The sequence below is a fragment of the Bicyclus anynana genome, chromosome 4 (assembly GCF_947172395.1).
Source record: "Bicyclus anynana chromosome 4, ilBicAnyn1.1, whole genome shotgun sequence".
Lineage (NCBI taxonomy): Eukaryota > Metazoa > Arthropoda > Insecta > Lepidoptera > Nymphalidae > Bicyclus > Bicyclus anynana.
Genome location: NC_069086.1, coordinates 10,711,838 through 10,730,850, shown reverse-complemented (window position 1 = coordinate 10,730,850; position 19,013 = coordinate 10,711,838). Strand labels below are relative to the sequence as shown.

Genomic DNA, 19,013 nt, shown 5'->3' with positions numbered 1-19,013 from the left:
AACGTTGTATGTTTGAAGTATATTTAATTTTTGATAGAGGAAAATAAACGTAGTCTTCGTATTTGGCTTTTAATACTTAATTACATAATATTATTGAGTACACTATACATTTTATTTTCTTGCTATAAAATGCTATCTATTCAAAACTCCGGTAGGCATTCCAAAAAGAAAATAAAAATACAAATCATTTACATATAACTTTCGATTTATAGAAAATTTCCTATGTTCAAGATATTTTTTTTTTGCAGTTTATTATGATATTAAAGCAGTATCACTAAATGTATTGTTTGGACAAAGTTAATTTTTTTTATAGTGTCAGATATAGCTTCGTCGAACACACTAGCCACTGCTGCACCTTGGTTACTGAAAAGAAAGAGGAACAATCATTAGTTTCATCATTATTAGACAAAGATTTTATAATTTTTTTTGACGGCCTCCGTGGCGCAGTGGTATGCGCGGTGGATTTACAAGACGGAGGTCCTGGGTTCGATCCCCGGCTGGGCAGATTCAGATTTTCTTAATTTGTCCAGGTCTGGCTGGTGGGAGGCTTCAGCCGTGGCTAGTTACCACCCTACCGGCAAATACGTACCGCCAAGCGATTTAGCGTTCCGGTACGATGCCGTGTAGAAACCGAAAGGGGTGTGGATTTTCATCCTCCTCCTAACAAGTTAGCCCGCTTCCATCTTAGACTGCATCATCACTTACCATCAGGTGAGATTGTAGTCAAGGGCTAACTTGTAAAGAATAAAAAAAATAAAAAAAATAGAGACGTCACTAGCACGTCAAAACTACTAACAAACACGGCTAATAAACCGCATTTCATTGAGTCGCATAAACAACGTAAGTTACAAATAATACCTAAATAATTAAATATACATATACAATGTCCAGATGTGTGTTTAGGAACTTTAAAAACGGTATATATAGAAATATATAATGGAGTTAAACACAAAATTGTGCATGTGTGCGCTCAGTGGAGTAGCTAAAATCGTAACTGAAGGCTTAGCGTGCTCTCCGAGGTACGGGGGTGCCACCACCACCAATGCCACCAAACTCCGGGCTGAGTTTTTTTACTGAACATTTAACAGTACTCGAACCCAGGACCTCGTGATCCCAATCCACAGGCTAACCAGAGGAACTACGAGGCATTTGTTTTACTCTATAATATGCCGTATGAGACCAATCAATGACTCAATCTGTTCTTGGATCGCTGGCTTTGTGTGGGTTGGAATGATGACATCGTCGACCTCATCACCGTCATTTGACGGCCGCGTGACGCAACTGCATCCACGGCCGTGGGTTCGATTCCCACAACTGGAAAATATTTGGATATGCCCCCCTAGCCAAGTGGCACGTTGATTCTCTTTCTACGATCGCGAACGCTTCGAAAACTAGAAAAATGTATGGGAATGACAGATTTTGATCACGTGACCTGTCGATAGCAAATGTCATTCCCATACATCTTTCTAGTTTTCGAAGCGTTGGCGATCGTAGAAAGAGAATCGACTTGCCACTTGGCTAGATGGGCTGATCTATATATACATTTAGAAGAGCGTGAAGGCAAGTCTGTAACCCGATCGGTCCTAGGTTAAATACCTACCTGTTGCACTGATGAAATAGTGGCTGGTGCAACGTTTTCGCCTACCTGGAAGACAGAAGGGAAAATTATTCATCTCGTAATTTTTAAATATTAGGTAACGAAAGAACGAAACTGATTATCATCATCACTATTCTATCCATCCATTAAGACTCAGGTACTGTAACCTTGTGGCATGTCGATTCTCTTTCTACAAACGCTAACGCTTCTAAAACTAAAAAAAAATATATGGAATGGAAAAATTTATGGATCCGATTGATAACTTGATCACGTGACCTGTCGATAACGAATGTCATTTCCATATTATTTTTTAATTTATGAAGCGTTTGAGATTGTAGAAAAAGAATCGACGTGCCACATGGCTCCAGGCCCTGGTCACTAAACACTAACAATTTTCGAACCCTGGATCTTATGATTTGTTACCGAGGCTATCTACAACTGTCACTGCCGACAAAACCGTTATTGACAACACTAAAACCTTGACTTGTCTGATGTTGGCATATTGTGCAAAATCTTATATTTTTCAGTATAGGTACAATTAACGCGTCTAAGCAAATAAACAAATTCTTCAGCTTCATTATATACTAGCAAATCATCATCATCGGACACTCCTCAAACTGAAGTTTGGCGGTCATCAGATGGAGAAATCTTTTCCGTTCTTTTGAAATATTTTTCAGCTGGCTGTAGTTAAGTTACTCTTGGTCCACTCTTTAATATCGTCCACTCATTTCCGTAGCTGTGCCCTAGTGCCCTATTCCGACTATCTTGCCTATCAAATAGGATCAACCTAGAAAATTCGTAGAGGGATCCTCTTGGCAGATGTTTGAAAAATGCAACCTTTCGCCTCATTACAGTTGACATCAATAGGTACCTACTGATATTCTGTAACGATGTTTCGTATAACTCGCAAGTTCGAGTTTCGGATTCAGCTCCATCTTTCTCATTTTATAGTATCGTGTTAGAGATATATGGAGGTGTATTCGAAACTCGCACTACAGAGTTATAAAAACATAGTTACAGAATAGTCCTGCAGCTCGCGCTTGCAGTTTGCTCTTACCAGAACTTGTGCATTTGAGGCAAAGTGATTCCATAAGATTTTTTGGTGATGATGAGTTTCACTCATCTAGTTCCCGTTCCCGTGTAAAGTAAGTAAAAGATTTTTCAAAATCGGGCTTCCTCTTCCTTCTCACAAAATTTACCAACTTTACTTAATAAAGATCGTCCCCTAGGAGCAGAATTTCCAAAAAAAAGCTCAGTAATTGATGATGATAATGTCAAATCTGAAGGAATTCTTCTAAAGTAAACAATCAATTGCTTACTTTATGAAATAAGTAAGTATTAGCAGACTCAGAAGTGGATTACGAAAATAAGAAACCCAATGTTGAACAAATGTAAGGTATTCACAATATTTGTCAGGACAACTTATAAAAAATGAAACTGTAACCAAAATAAGACCCTAGAATGGCAGAGAATGGCCTTGAGTGGAGTCACGCACTTGTGAACGTTAAAGACGTCTTTGACAGTTAACCAACACTCCCCTTTTCCACTCAAGTCACTCCCCGCCTATCCCAAGTAACTCATAACGAATTACACAAGGAGAAATGTGGACGGCTCGAACGCCACGCCACAAAAGCCGACCGTACGACGAGCGCCTTATATCGCAAGTTGTTCCCGCCAACCGATCGCTGCCCCTCTCTAACTCCCCATTATTTACGGAAACAAGTTGCGCCACCTGACGTCATATCTGTCTCAGACTACTATTTCCCACATAAGTATATTTTGTCCTATACTTAATTACCAGTGCCGTGGTTGCGAAGAGCTTGTACCATCCGATGACAATGTTAGCGAGATTGAGTTGGTCCAGCACAATCTGCGCCACTCCCATGAACACTTTTTTACCCTCTAAGCGACCGTAATCTCCCCAAACGGTTACCTAAAAATGAGACAAGCAGAATTTATTAAAAAGTAATAGTAAGTAGGAAACAAATGTATGAATTAATTAAAGTTTTTGACCAAATTTTGTAATTTTTCTTGTTTGTCAGTTTTTAAAACAATAGTTCAGTAGATCCAGATACAACTCCCTAGTCCTTACAATAACATAAACTGTACCTCTTCTTAATATTAGTATAGATAAAAATTTGTATTTTCTTCTGTCAAAAAAATTCCCGGCCAAATTATTATTAGGTAGGTAGGTAACATTTGACAAAATCTTCAAATGTACTTACTTGTAGAATACATCCTGGAAGATTTTCCCTAAAAGTAAGTGTTTGTTGGTATAGTGGATCCAACGTTCTTCTCGCAGTGTTCGTTTTCGCTTTGGCGAAACATTTTTTACCGTTCACTAAGTACACTTTGACGTATGGTGCTGGTATCGAGCGGCTGCCTTGCCTTGCCTGTAACCCCCTAGCCCGAATTACCTCCACCTGAAAATAGATGTCATAATTTATAACAAAATCCACGAATCATCGAAAAGTAAATTCTAAATATGCAGTGCGAATTGTTTAGGTCACAATAAACAACCCTGTGGAACACCAAACAAGCGATCGAAAACTTAGTGTAGTTAATGTTACAATTTTATTATTTCAGTAAACAAGCTCATAAATTAAAAAAAAAACAATGTTTATGAGTATGACTTTGAGTTATGACAAATGAGGTAGGTATGGTATAGTTAAGAATGTTATGTCTCAAAGTAAATGTACATAGAAGTCAAAATGTAAACTTTTCTCATAAATCAATATTAATAATTAAATGTCTAAGACTGTCTGTTACCATTTCAGGGTAACCAATGAACCGATTTGAAAGAATTTTAGTATAGAGGTAAATTGCATCTAGGAGCAGTACATAAAATATAAATAGACGGGGTTAAAAGTTTGTAAGAAATAGAAAGCTTTTCTAGCTATATGTGATTCAAGAATTTTTAATATTCCAGTCAAGGTTTAAAAGTTTGTCTAAAAATAAAAATATAGATCAGCCAGTTTTTTTTTTGCAAATTATATGTTTAATAATAATAGACGATATATTAAATTCCTATAAAACATAATGTATTTCAATAATTTTGACAAATTCACACCTCTTAACCTCATATTCACGGTAAGTGAATTTGTTCATTGACAATCCTTAAAAGGTAATGTGGTGAAAAAGGGGACGAAAGCTCATTTTTATGACGATTTTCTCGTGGGGGGAACTCGAGGGTAATTTCTACAAATTGTTCGTTAGTACGTTACCTCAAGAAATCCTTTCTGAAACCGCAATGAGAGCTGAATATCCCCTAAAGGAGGTGAGCCAAGGATATGTCTACCGATAAGCTGCGCTGGGCCCAACCCATCGACGAATTCTGAAAAGCCAGTCCCATCGGAAGACCCTGATCCTCGCATTCCAGGAGACCACCTGAATTTTACCAGAAAATATATCACAAATCGGTAAAAGAAGTGTGGTGAGTTTCATAAAATCATATAATGTTATGTACCTATTTTTAAATGGTTTATATGTTATTAACGGAACCTCGTAAATCCATTCGTGTGAGATTCTTCTGGAAGTGTTAATCTAGGGTTTATCTATGATTTGCCTAGTCAATTTGGATCAGTAGTTGCTGCATAAATGAGCAAAAAACATACCTACACACTCATTAACTATTTTTTTTTAATTTTTAGGGCCGGTGTCAACCTTATCCTTATACCTTCTGATAAGTGTCGGATGATGTCGGAGTTTAAATGTAAGTTTTGTCACTTTCTTACTTTATGTAAAACGATAAAGACAAAACTTGTGAATAAGCTATCCGACTCTTAGGTATTAAGAAGGTGAAACCGCCCTTTAATACCTAGTGTATTTTTATAAAAACTTAGGTACCTTTTAAATTAATGATAATTAAATTTATGATAAGATTAGGATATATTTTGTACCAGTATCAGGTATGTAGATAATTGGGTAAGTATATTAAATGCTTTAGGATTTGCATTAGCAACTGACTTTATAAACTGTAATGTACTTATGCAGTTTAATTTGAATTTATTATTCCATAAAACTAAGCTTCTGTTAACATAAAGTGGAATTTGGTGAAAAGCCAAGTTTATGTGTAAAACCGAGATCGATCAAGTTGTTTTACGGAAAAACCGAATAGGTGTGTGTATCTCTATTAAAATAAATAAAACTTGGATTTTCGTGTATTAGTTTAATAATATTAATAATGATAATAGTAAGATATAAGAGTAGAATTTTAAACACGACATTGAAACAATAGTGAAGAAAGGGGGGGCGGTAGACTTCGGATGCAACGAACAGTAAAATTAGATTTTATCAAAATGAATCATTAATATACGTACAACTTATATTACAAAGCCTACTATAAAAGTCAGAACGATCAATAAGTATGCAATAAAGTTGTAAACTATGAGTAAGTTAACAAAAAGTATCCTATCGGCACGCTAATCTATGGTTTACCTCTTAACTATGAAGCTAACTTTAACTAGGTCATTAAAGAGTTTCAAGAAACAATAAAAACAATGTGACCGATGATTATTAAGTACAAATAGAGTGAAGAATTTCAGAATCGAATTGGCTAGAAGTTTCAAGTTTACATAGGTATACATTCTACACGATATAGGATGAAATCATTGATTAGCTAATTGTTTCGGGAGGTTTATTTATGTATTTTACAATATTTCAGTTAGTTTGTGTATTAGACCCACCTGCTTTACCTTAATCTTGATTTGTTGGAGTAAAACATGTCAGTCTGATGGCAGCGACTTGTAAATAAGCAATTCTTAGTTATTATCGACCTGATTAAATTGTAGATAAATAATGCAGCATTTCTGCTCAAACATAATCAATGCTATTTAAAAAATAACGTTGCTTAACCTCACAGGAGGTACGATTTGTGCGGCATTATTCAGTATCTGAATCATAGTTTCCATGCATCGTAGGGGAAGACTATCTTTCCAAAAAAATATTTCCGCTAAAATGTTTGAAGAACATTTTACTGTAATTTTATAATATTTATAACACATTTGCTCGTAAAGTATCGCATATTTCACCAATTTCAATATCGTAATGTACCTCATTACACACTTAAACCGTAATGTAAAGTAAAATGCACATGTGCTGTAATAAATATAAAACCTTTGTCATCCGTCTAAAAACAAACGGTACCTACTTTTTTAAATCTTGGCAGAGTTTTTATGTCAGAAAAGTGCTCAACATTTTATGAATAAAATTAACTTTGTGAAATAAAATATAATAAATTGCTTTAATTTTAATAGTTTTGACAATATTTTATCCATTATCTGTATCAGAGACACAAAAATATTGATTTACTTTATTAGTAATACTGGCTGTTTTAATGCATTTGTCTAAAAAAAACAAACGCTGGTGTGCACGTGTGCACTTCGTTATCTGTGCAAAAATGACAAGTGTATCAAAATGTCATCGCATGGAAAACAGGCAAAGATGCAAATTCAATTTCAGAAAGTATGTTCAAAGTGTGTTTCCTCGCAAATGTGTTATAAAACGTTTTATGACATACGTGAGCTTTGATAATTACAGCCTCTGCTTCCTTACTATAGCTCTCGCCTTTGGCTCGAGCTGCAATATCACCTCGGCTGTAATTTTCAACTTACCGCACTTATATCATAATGTACTATTATTAGCTGTTGTGTTTAAATACATTCATATTATGGCCTATGATTTTTTAATTTCATTTAGAAATATACATTTGTAAATGTAATAAGTAGGTAGATTATGTAGATATGTATTGTAAAATGTGTTTGTAACATAGGTACTTATTTGATGAAGTGTAGTACAAAATTGTGTGATACATGCATTGAACGTAACATAATCATGTGGTAGGTACATTGAATATTAATGGAAGACAAACGATCCAGAATAGAAAAGTGCAAACATTATTAGGCTTTCAGGCAACATTTAGTAACCAACGACATTCGTGCAGCGTAAACGATAAAGCGCCTTAACATCTGCAAATATTTGCTTACACATAAACCGCCGAGAGTTACGATACATTAATAGACTTAATGTGTTGCCTTATGAGAAGACACGGGTGCGTTGGATAGTATAGAGAGTGAAGTAAAAACACCAATACACAACGGCGTCATGCTTACGAAGGCGTAAAGAGAGGGGCTTAGAGAAGACGTGAGCAACATCGATGCACATAGACGGGCTGCGAGGACAGAGCGGGCGAGCGAGCGACTTACGAGGATCCCTCCGAGCTAGATATGGAGATGAGGCTCACGGAGCACACCTCGTGCGAGCGCTGGAAGGACGTGGTGGTCGTGCTGGAGCGCTTGCGGCGCGCGCCGCTGCCGCTCTCTACGCGGACACGGTCGATTCCCACAGGGATATTTACACATTTAGATACATTATGCAGTTTAAGGTTAGCTAAACATTACATACATATAAAATAATTAGCCAATTATTGCGTCTGTACAGTATCAACACGTAAGAAAACATTTTGTTCGGCGGTAAAGAGAATTTTGATACTCGCTCGCTTTGAGGCCAATTAAGAACATTTACACTTATAAGCTCTACATAGCCGGCTTTGCGAAGCAACATTGCACATAAATCTATCGTAGTGGATGCTTGTAGCATGCTGTGTTTTTGCATTATACTTTGTTGACGCGGAAATAACTAATTATTATTACTTTGTTAGTAGAAGATTACTCATTTCGCAAGAGGGTTATCGAGTAATGAAACTATAAATAACGTCAGAGTAAAGTGTAAAACTCATGTTTTATCACTTATTTCAGTGTACATACCCGTTTATTTCGGTAGGTAAACAAGCTTACACTATACTGATGATTAACTTTGATGTTTAAAGCTAGCTTCATTTTACTCTGACTTATTAGTGCTTACTCAAAAACCATTACCACTTGATTAGCCAAACAAACGTATAATCGCGTACCAAAGGCGTACTCGTGGCCATATTTATAGACATTAATTAAGATTTAAACCTCAATTTTCTACAATGTCAAGTGGACCTAATCACGACTATTTAAAGTTGACTTTAGTCTGAAGAAAATTGACGTTTAAATATTAACTGAGGACCTAGTGGCAGTTTGATAATTTTACAGTCACGTAACGTAAACGCGAATTTCTAAGGATTTAAAACAACGCCATCTAGTGGCACTACTGCACAACTGTTTCAATTCCATATAAATTTGCGTTTACAACAAAACAGTATGAAAATATTGAAAACTCCCACTAGGCACACTGATGTTTATAAATAATGCTGGTATGTGTATCGATGGGAACGTCGCGCACTACCGCGGTACCGCCGCACCCCGCACTATTGTGTCAATGCCTGGTGCGCGAGCGCCGCCAACCTTTCGTCGTCGTTTTCGCTTGACGCAGAAGAGGCCCGCGAGACGCCAGCGAGCCGCATTTCCCCGGGCACCACTTCCTCGCTGCGTTGAACCGTAAACGAATTTTTCCCACGTTTACCGAAACCTAACCGTCTCTTTCTCCCTGTCGATCATTGCAAGTAACGTAATTATAACAATATTTATGATTAAATCATTCATCGGCTGCTTCAGAGCATGCTATTCGCGCTCCATATGTTAGCGGGAAATGGAAATAAAGGGTTTAAAGGTCAGTGATTAATTGCGTTTTACCTGTGGCGGAGAGTTGAGACGTAGAGTTGCTCTTCTTTCCCATGCCAGGGCCGAAGAAGTCTCTCGGTTCAGCTTTTAGAAGGGAGTCGTCGGTAACAGGCTCTATTTCAATGTTTCCACCGAGCGCTGTGTCGCTGAGACTGCCATCTTGAATATTATTAACATAGCATTAAATATCACGAAGAGTATTATGGAAGTATTTAAATAAATTGACTGAAAAACATTAAATTACTTTAGGTATTCCTTGATTTAAAATACTAAATCAGCGACCTACGAGTACATTTACATAAGGGAGAACCAAGTCAGGCCTGCCCCCCTAGCCGAGGGGCACGTAGATTCTCTTTCTACGATCGCTGACGCTTCGAAAACTAGAGAAATGTATGGGAATGACATTTGCTATAAACAGGTCACGTGATCAAGATCTGTCATTCCCATACATTTTTCTAGTTTTCGAATCATTAGCGATCGCAGAAAGAGAATCGACGTGCCACTTGGCTAGGGAGGCTGACCTACAACACTGTCTACTAAAGTCATGAGTGCCTACAGGTACTAAAATGAGTATTTCACGTATGTGTTTACCTGTTTTTTCATCAGGAGCATCAGTGTTGCTGAGACTACGAGTGAACTGTCCACGTCGAGACTCCCGCCTCTCGAGCGTCGGCTGTTGACTGTGATTCCGGCCGTTCTCTCGCCCTCCGTAGTCATTGCTGCATTCCACATCAGGTGAATTGATGGTTTTGGGCCGTGTGTCGTCAGTTTCGGCAGTAGACGTATCATGTCGCTCCTCGTTGGATGTGTTTGATGTTTTCGGTTCGTCACGAGTCGAGTCAGCAGCAGAAGGCAGATACGTCGTCGCTTCGGTGGTGTTATGATGTGTGTCATCGGATGGCAAGTGCGGGGCGACGGATGTGAGCACACCACGGGGCGAGCCGAGGTTCGTGGGAGAAAGACCGACAGACAAAGAATTAGCCATTTTACTATACTCTTGATCTACGTGATTACTTGCGTATGGAGGTGATTGAGAGTAAGCGTTAATGTTAGGTGGCAATGGGTGTTCAAATGTTCTAACTAAGTTAGGATAGTGAGAAAAGGAGTTTTGGGAATAATGTCCATTATATGTTGGAATTTTAGGAAGTCTTTTTACATGCCCGTCCCATGCTAATAGTTCTTCATCTTGGTTAACGTCTGTTTGTATTAAACCTTTTTTAGGGTGCCTGGAAATGTACAGTTTTGTAAACATAGCTTCTTTTTCTTCAGGTGATAATGGGTTTAAAAGTCTAGGTGGTGAAATATCGTAATACCTTTTGTACTTCGCGTTTTGTCCAATTTGTTTGCTTTTTTCGTAGCCATCAAATTCGTAATTGAATTTTTCAACATCTTTATAATTTGCTTCCATATTTTTTGCATTACGATTGTTGTTCAGAGAATAAGCTTCGAAACTATTATTAGCATCGCTTTGTTTTTTAGCTTGCCCTTGGAGGCCATCGTTATCTAAACTATATTGTCTATCAAGACTAATATGTATTGTAGTTTCAGCTATACTATCATCACTAGCATAACCGTGGAAGTGATGGTTATTATCTTCCTTGTTCTCTATTTCTGATGAAATATTGTGTATATTAATATCACGTCTACCATTAGACTCGTTATAGTAGACAGTATCCGGATGTTTTTTTGTGTGAAGTTTATTACGGTAACCAGTTTTTATTAATTTGCTTTGATGAGGACCTCTGTTTTTTTCAAATTGATAATAGTTCTTACTGTCTACTTCGCTATGTCCATGATAGCGACTAGACTGCGATTGTGACTTTCTTTTCGCGCGATGCTTGTGGCGAATTTTTAAAGGTTTCTCTTTAAAAGAATTTATATAGCTTTCGAAACTTTTAGAATGTTTAAATTTGATACTTTCGAATGCATCATTTCCTGTATAGTAATCACAGATTTGTTCGGAACTTTCGGAATAGCTACTACCTCTGTCATAAGCAAGTAAGGGTGTGGAATCTTTGGGGTAGGCGCCAGCAGAACGACTTCGGGAGAGTAGGCGACGTAGGCGGCGGTTGGGGCGTGCTAGGTGTGTTGTAAACGTCGGGGATATATAACTTTGCGATAGTGAGTTGTGAATATTGAAGATTTCCCCAACCGCCGCCTCCTTATAGTAACATTCAAGGGCGGGGGCAAAGCTTTCGCAAAAGGAAGAAGTGCTGTAAACGGGAAGCGTTTGCATCCGGCTGTGAAAGCATGGAAGCAACCAATAATAAACATAACTTACTCGTACATGCAGTTTATCACATTGTAGAACAACTAAGGCGAAGCTAACATAAAGATAATAATAACGTAGGAGAAACATTTTTAAATGTATCGTATTTTTGTTTAAAATATTATCATAATAAATATATCAGTTGAAAATAATAAGAACTTGGTAGTTTAGTTTCGGTCATGGCAACCTTAGATGTAGATATACTATTTTATGGTAATGGATTTAACTGTAGTAGCAATGTGATAGGACAAGCCTGTTACTGTATGTTAAATGAAGGAGCAACAGCAAAAAAGAAACTTAATTTAAAATGATTAGGTTGACAAAAGGTCTATGTCTTCAAAACCTATTTACCAACAAACTCTCAAAAGACAGAGGATAGTTAAATGTTGATAAATTAATGGGTTTTTACAATGCTAACGTTCCTTCAGTTTTACACACAAAAACGTGCCAGTCAGTACATTTTACTACTGCAACTAAAGTGACCATAAAATAGAATATTTATTCGTCTCTTCAATTAAAAAAGAAAGTAACTAAAACTTAGTAATACTTTGAAATGAGTCATAGATAAGAAAATTCAAAATAACACAAAAATAATGAAGACAACTGTGGGTATTCGGTACGAATGGTATATTTATATCACCTTAGCATCCTCGTGGGACGTGGCCTTTCGGACTGCGTACTGAACGCACTAGAGGTGACGGAGGCGACGGACTCGAGGTCCGAGTCCGCGGCCGCCGCGTCCGGCGAGAGGCGGCGTCGCGGCGCCCAGCCTCCGCCGCGCGCTGCCAATTCTGAGTCCGACAACCCCGCATAGTGTCTCTCCCACCCTATGCAATTATATACTTTGTGTGAACAGTCCACATCCCATAGGATGGCTTCAATTTTGCCAACTAACAGATTTAGTAACAAAAAATGTAACCAAAACAAGAGCACTGTAGCAAATTACGACAGGAGCGTAACTAGGAATTTAAATTACATTAATTAGTGTAAGCGCAAAACCGCACACACTTGATAATATCTTACTAATTAACTATATGAACGCGAAAGTTTGTATGGATATTTGACACCCATTTGATGCATAACTACTCAATGGATTTGGCTGAAATTTGGAATGGTGATAGGTACCTGATATTATACCTGGATATGGATACCTGGATTAACACATCAACTTTATATCATAGATAAAAATCCACGGTTTCCCCATATTTGTGAAAAGTTTCTAAGAGACGAAGTAGCGGGCGTGCGGTAGTCTATACTAATATTCTAAAGTGGAAAAGTTTGTGGTATTGTAGTGGAATAATATCTGGATCTACTGAACCGATTTAGAAAATTCTTTTACCCTGCTGTTAGCCCTAGGTACAAAGTGACATTATTTGTAAGTGTCATAAAGATTACGCGGGTGAAATCGCGGGGCGGCGGCTGATTATCAATAAAGCAGGGTAATATTACAGTTTTACTTCTTTAGAACCGGCGATAAGAGGCATCTTTATCTTAATTTAGGTACTGACAATATTGCGTGTAAGCGGTTGACCTTAAATCGAAAATCATCTAGTAGAAGACCCCAATAGAGGACCTTCACCCACTGTTTACTGGATGTCAAATTAAATATCCAAATTAATATATTGCCAATGGTTTGCCTGAATAAATCAGTCAGTAAACGGATGGGTGAAGGTCGTGTCTAATTCTACATAAAGTAATCTGTTTTGCTCCATAGTTACGCCCATGTCTAGAGATGTGCATACAAAACAATCAGAACTGCAAAATTAAATTTTCATTATATGGTAGGTACTTAGAATGTTTCCCGTAATAATAGATCAAAGTAAAATCTATAACATAATGAACATCTATACAAATTATGCATAGTGCAAATCTAGTCCGCTAGTCGGCTAATTTGTCAGCAAAAGCAGTGTTTCCTGATCCAGTTTATACAGCCTTCAATTGATCGTACACTTTGGTCTGTGTTCTTGAATATCAAAATTGACTTCGTAAAATTCAATAAAAAAAAGTAATTTTGAAATAAAAAAGTTCAGCCATTCTATATGTATAGCCTACTATTATTATCTATGAGTTTCAGTCGTTACACCCACTGATCTTTCGTTCACGGATTTACTTTAGTTGGGATAATATACATAGCGACCTTTGGTTTACGTTATTTTTGATAAAGAACCCGTACAAACAGAAAGTGTTCAGAAAGCGTTCTGTGTTATGCGTTCTGCGCTTTGCTCTTTATTTTTTTTTATGTAACCGATAACAATGATAGTAAGCGGTCAGACCCCAATGCCTGATCTGCGTAGTGCATAAATTTATAAATACTACCCACAAGGAACCTGGAACGCAGACTGCAGAACTCAGAACGCCTATGGGCCTATTAAGATGCGCGCCAAAAATAACAAAATAACAAGATAGTTTTGTCTCTCAGACGAACTATGTAGGGACCTGCCTCGATACACCTTACGCCTCTGTCAAAGATCAAGAATCAAGGATGTATGATAGCTGTTTATTTCTATAGAATCGATGTTTCATTGTTGTAATCATTTTCTTCAAGTAAATAGCTCCCTAAAAATGCCAGTTTGTGTAGTTAAATGACATAGAAAGTTTTAGTTTACTAAAAACTCGTTACGTTTCATTTATACATATTTCTAACTTATATTAATTTTGTAATAAAAACAATATCCAAAAAGAATCGATTCTTCAGCCAGAACAGCAAAACATCAATCAAGTAATCGAATAATCTGTGTAACGAGTCGAAGTTTGTTAATCTGTGTAAAAAGTACACGTATGTGTATTGGAACACACATTATAGTAGTGTGTAGTGGACACAAAATATAATTTATTGGTGTTAAATATTTACCGAGCACCACAAGATGTCATGAAATAGACACTACATTATTATATTTGGGCAAATCACTGGATTTCGCACCATACACGCCATAATTCAAATACTTAAAATCCCGCTGAATGTCTCACGACAGATTGCAGGAATAATGAGAGACTAAAAAAAAAAAATATTTTCGATGAGTGAGTTTACCTCGCCCCCCTCAAAAAGACACAATTTTGTTGGTGAATTTGCGTGCGATACAAGTCCATATGTAATTGGTCTGAGCTTTGTCTAGGTACATAACATTGTCGCACAATTAAAAAATAGCAAAAATATCGCTTTGTATAGTTGTGGTGGGACGATATGTAGACAATCTTGTCTTTTGCTTCATATTACGAGTAGGCCCACTGAACTCTTTCTCGGATTCTTATAATATGAAGTATATTGGCAAGTGAGGGTATGGGTGTATTGACCTTGTGGCGTGCTGCGGTAGGTGAGTGTGGCGCCAATGTGGTGCGGGGCGATCCACTTACGTTCTTCAAGATCCGCCGACACCTGCGCGCGCATCGCTCTTTGCCCACTCTGTCGCATAAAGTTTAATATTTATTTAATGAAGCATTCATGCCCCTAGCCCCTTGTAGCCAAGTGGCTCGTCGATTCTCTTTTCACGATCGCAAACGCTTCGAAAACTAGAAAAATGTATGAAAATGACATTTGCTATCGACAGGTCACGTGAACAAGATCTGTCATTCTCATACATTTTTCTAGTTTTCGAAGCGTTTGCGATCGTAGAAAGAGAATCGACGTGCCACTTGGGATACATGGAATAAATAGGTCTAGTTTGGGCGCAGCCTTATTGCCAGTGAAGGTGGTAGGTAGACCGATTAAATATTTTATTTTCTGCGTTATATAAATACGCGTTTACCGCGTGATAGCACTTTCTCAATAATATAACTTGTGAAAATTGACATCTTGGTTATATATTTTATCTAATGTTGAAAGTAGGGTTCCGCGCAGCCGTTAAACGCGATCGCGGTGTTGCTGGAAAAACAACTCCAATAATATTGGTGGCTCCAATAATATTTTTCTAGTCCCATTTCGTAATCTATTCAATATAAAAACCTCAAACCATACCACAAAGCTATTAATTCGTACAGGTCGTTTGGTTATGTTAATTATCACAGGGGTAAACCGTGCTACAACGTTTTTTTTTAATAGTTCCCTGGCATTGGCTACAAAAATTTAGACTTCCAAGAGACAAAATCTAAGAAGCCACGCCGATACAAAATCGAGGAGGCCATTCCCAATGCCAATTATAAATTATTTACCAAGATTTGTTATCATGGTCGTAGAAAAAGTACTGTAAGCCACTACACGTAAATAGCCATTGCAGCCCTCATTACATGACAGTGGCATAAATAACCATATTTACTCTTGGCACTGTAGTGGGATATTCCGAGAGGCTGTTGATATTACCTGGTGCGGTATTTGGGGCAGCTGCCTCTTCTTGGGGCTGGTGGTGGGGGTGGCGGTAGCCGAGCGCGACTGGAAGCGCGGCGCGTACGCGTGCGTCGGCAGCCGCGCCGCGTCCCGCTCCTCGCACACTGCAAAGTTAAACGCACTCTGCTTTCTGCCACTTTAGTGAATATAACATTTACTACTGCAACCACAGAACAGACAACGCTAGAAGCTAACGCTTTTAGCAATAGAAGTAGCGAGGGGGCGTGGCCCGCGTACACCCGGGTGTGCGGAACATCGCAAGCGTGTCCGCGCATGTTCTAGCAGTCTTGTTTTGTTCTGTGACAAAAGGAATGATATTCAACTCTAAAGTAAAGGTGATATATTTCATTTTTCACTAAATATTAGACAGCCATTTAGGCCACGCCCCTGGGTACGCTGGGTTCAATACAAAGAATTGGCACTTTATAAATCTAGTTACCTCTTATATCTGTGACTGCAACGATGTCACAACATCTAATAATAATGTGAAGTTAAATTTTGGTGGCACTACTGTTTTAGTCTTTCTACAAACAAAATATCAAGGGTCTAGCCAAGTTACGCAGCGTTTCTCTTTCTACAAACGCTTACGTTTTGAATACTGAAAGATCAGTTTTGACGGCCTCCGTGGCGCAGTGCGCAGTGGATTTACAAGACGGAGGTCCTGGGTTCGATCCCCGGCTGGGCAAATTGAGATTTTCTTGATTTGTCCAGGTCTGGCTGGTGGCTAGTTACCACCCTACTGGCAAAGACGTACCGCCAAGCGATTTGGCGTTCCGGTACGATGCTGTGTAGAAACCGAAACGGGTGTGGATTTTCATCCTGCTCCTAACAAGTTAGCCCGCTTCCATTTTAGACTATCACTTACCATCAGGTGAGATTGTAGTCAAGGGCTAACTTGTAATGAATAAAAAAAAAGATTAATGTGACTATCCGATTGATAAATCACGTGATATATCTGTGGCGAATGTCATCCCCATACATTTTTTAGTTTTTGAAACGTTAGCGTTTGTAGAAATGGAACTGATGTGTAACTTAGCTACAGCGCGTGATTTATAAAATTTAAAATTTTAATTTGTCAGTTTATGCAACTGCCACTAAAATTCAGCTTTTTTGAAAACAACACATTGGAAGGTAAACATTAAGATTCAATAAAGATGAAAGTTTTTTTATTCAGTTCATTTGCACATGAACAATCACTTTATGCATTAACAGTTCAGAAATAAACATTGCAGAAATATCAGAGTTTAAAAATTAGTTTACGAAGACAACCATTAAAAGAGTATTAAAGTAGAGTGGCATGCAGTTAACTTAGTGAGATCATTGAAAATACGTTGCACCCATAATCCGCGATGGATTGATGGGGCCAACGTAATCGAGTCAGCGTGCTCAGGTAGAGGACAAGGGCGGAAAATGCGTGAAACAAAAATGACAGGAAGGTAGAACAGTAAGTGGCAGTAAAGTGGTGATGAACGCGAAACGTGCAAGTCGCGGCGATGTGTTCCGTGCGGGGTCGGACCCCTCAACAGGCGAAGACACCCAAACATACGAGTACTCAATACGACACTGAGGAACTAGGCCGCATACATCTCGCGAGAATGTAAACACACGATTACAAAACATTTAGATATCAATCGTTTACCAGAAATATCTGTTTATTTATATCTTGACAAATATGTAGATAGATGATGGCACTAACATGTCATAAGTATAAATTGCAACAAGGTATAGGCAATTTATTCTGGGAAGTCTGTTTTTGGATGTAGTTTGGTTAATTGTACAGACAAGCATTTGACAAGTGCGTTAGTGTGTAAGACTGTGTGTGTCCGCAGAATTACTTTCAGTTAAACACACAAACGCGTTTGATCATGGTCTGTAGCCGAGTTGCACAACAATTCTCTTTCTACAAACGATAAAGCTTCGAGAACGACAAAAATGACATTTCCGATTGATAAGTTGATCATACATTTATTAGATTTCGAAATGTTAGCGTTTGTAGAAGAAGAATTGATGTGTAACTTGGCTATAGGCCCAGTTATCTAGCCAGTACTTCCAAAGCCAAACAGACTTTCTGTAATAAATTGACTATGTAAAGCTCGTAGGCGTTCTGCTCATTAATACAAGTAGCTTTTAAAGCTGTATGAAATAGATAAACAGATACAATCCGATTACAGATATACATATATTAAGATCATACGAGTAAATAAAGTAAATCACATGCAACACAATCGTCTGATAGGCCAAGAACCAAGAACATCATAATTTTTTTACAAATATTGTATTCTGTTTGTTGTTTGTATATTTAAATGTTTTTGATGTACCAATGCGATAATTACTTACCATCATTTTGGATGTATCTTGCGATTGTGGCTGAAATCCACATCTTTCGGAACAAGACAAATTCATCCAGTGAAATTGACGGTAATTATCACACCGGGTCAATCAAAAGTTTTGTAACGGAAGAATTAGTTTCTGTTTATTAGCAAAGACGTCGAAGCATTTGCATGTAGTCCATAAACATGAGTGTATACTGTATAGTTAGTCATAGTAATAGTAGAGTCACTACCTCGTTGTAGTGGTTAGCCTATTAGGTTATGAATCACGAGGTCCTGGGTTAGAAATTAGAATCCTGGGCCTGTAGGCAAGTGGCAAGTCGATTCTCTTTCTACGATCGCAAACGCTTCGAAAATTCAAAAATGTATAGGAATGACATTTGCTATCGACATGTCAATTCTTCAGACAGATTAATCAAGTTGTCGATCGGGTCTGTCATTCCAATAAATTTTTGTAGTTTTCAAAGCGTTAGCGTTTGTAGAAAGAAAATCGACGTGCCACTTGGCTAGATGCCCTGGGTCGTGCTATGGGTTATTTTCTAAGTTTGAAGAGTTGGGTAATTGGTGGTGTTATACTGGAAGAGCACTTTAAGCCGTCGGTCCCGGTTAATATCATTAAAATCTGATAGAGGTCGTTACCGACTTTTACATTACCCTAAGCCCACCATACCGTGGACGGAGCAGCGTGTTGGGTTTAAATCTATATCCCCTCTCCTATAAGGAGGGAGGCCTGGTCTAGTGGGTTACAATAGGCTGATAATGATGTGTGTCGTGTGGGTAACCTGCGTAGCGCGGCGCGGAGCCAGGCGGCGACAGCGAGCGCCTCGGCGACGCACTGCGCCCGCCCGCCGCCGACTGCGACCGAGCGACGTATCCGCTCTGTTACAGACAA

The 19,013-nt window shown here is 38.2% G+C and overlaps 1 protein-coding gene across 13 annotated transcripts in view; it reads right to left on the bottom strand.

Moving 5' to 3' along the window:
- Positions 1-55: 55 nt before the first annotated feature.
- The window catches only part of LOC112043340 (regulating synaptic membrane exocytosis protein 2-like), a 38,131-nt gene continuing 19,173 nt past the window's right edge, over positions 56-19,013 (bottom strand). For 5 of the 13 annotated variants that reach the window (XM_024078706.2, XM_024078712.2, XM_024078711.2 and 2 more), the window contains 12 exons: positions 18,904-19,000; positions 15,768-15,895; positions 14,765-14,873; positions 12,114-12,300; positions 9,796-11,444; positions 9,217-9,363; positions 8,929-9,070; positions 4,822-4,984; positions 3,823-4,020; positions 3,396-3,530; positions 1,601-1,645; positions 56-363 (listed from right to left, as the gene is read on the bottom strand). In XM_024078706.2, coding sequence (XP_023934474.2) covers positions 361-363; positions 1,601-1,645; positions 3,396-3,530; positions 3,823-4,020; positions 4,822-4,984; positions 8,929-9,070; positions 9,217-9,363; positions 9,796-11,444; positions 12,114-12,300; positions 14,765-14,873; positions 15,768-15,895; positions 18,904-19,000 — 3,003 coding nt within the window. In that variant the 3' untranslated portion in view covers positions 56-360. Of the gene's footprint in view, positions 364-1,600; positions 1,646-3,395; positions 3,531-3,822; positions 4,021-4,821; positions 4,985-7,800; positions 7,916-8,928; positions 9,071-9,216; positions 9,364-9,795; positions 11,445-12,113; positions 12,301-14,764; positions 14,874-15,767; positions 15,896-18,903; positions 19,001-19,013 lie in introns of those variants that run through there. The other 8 variants (XM_024078709.2, XM_024078707.2, XM_024078708.2 and 5 more) reach the window with 8 other exon arrangements.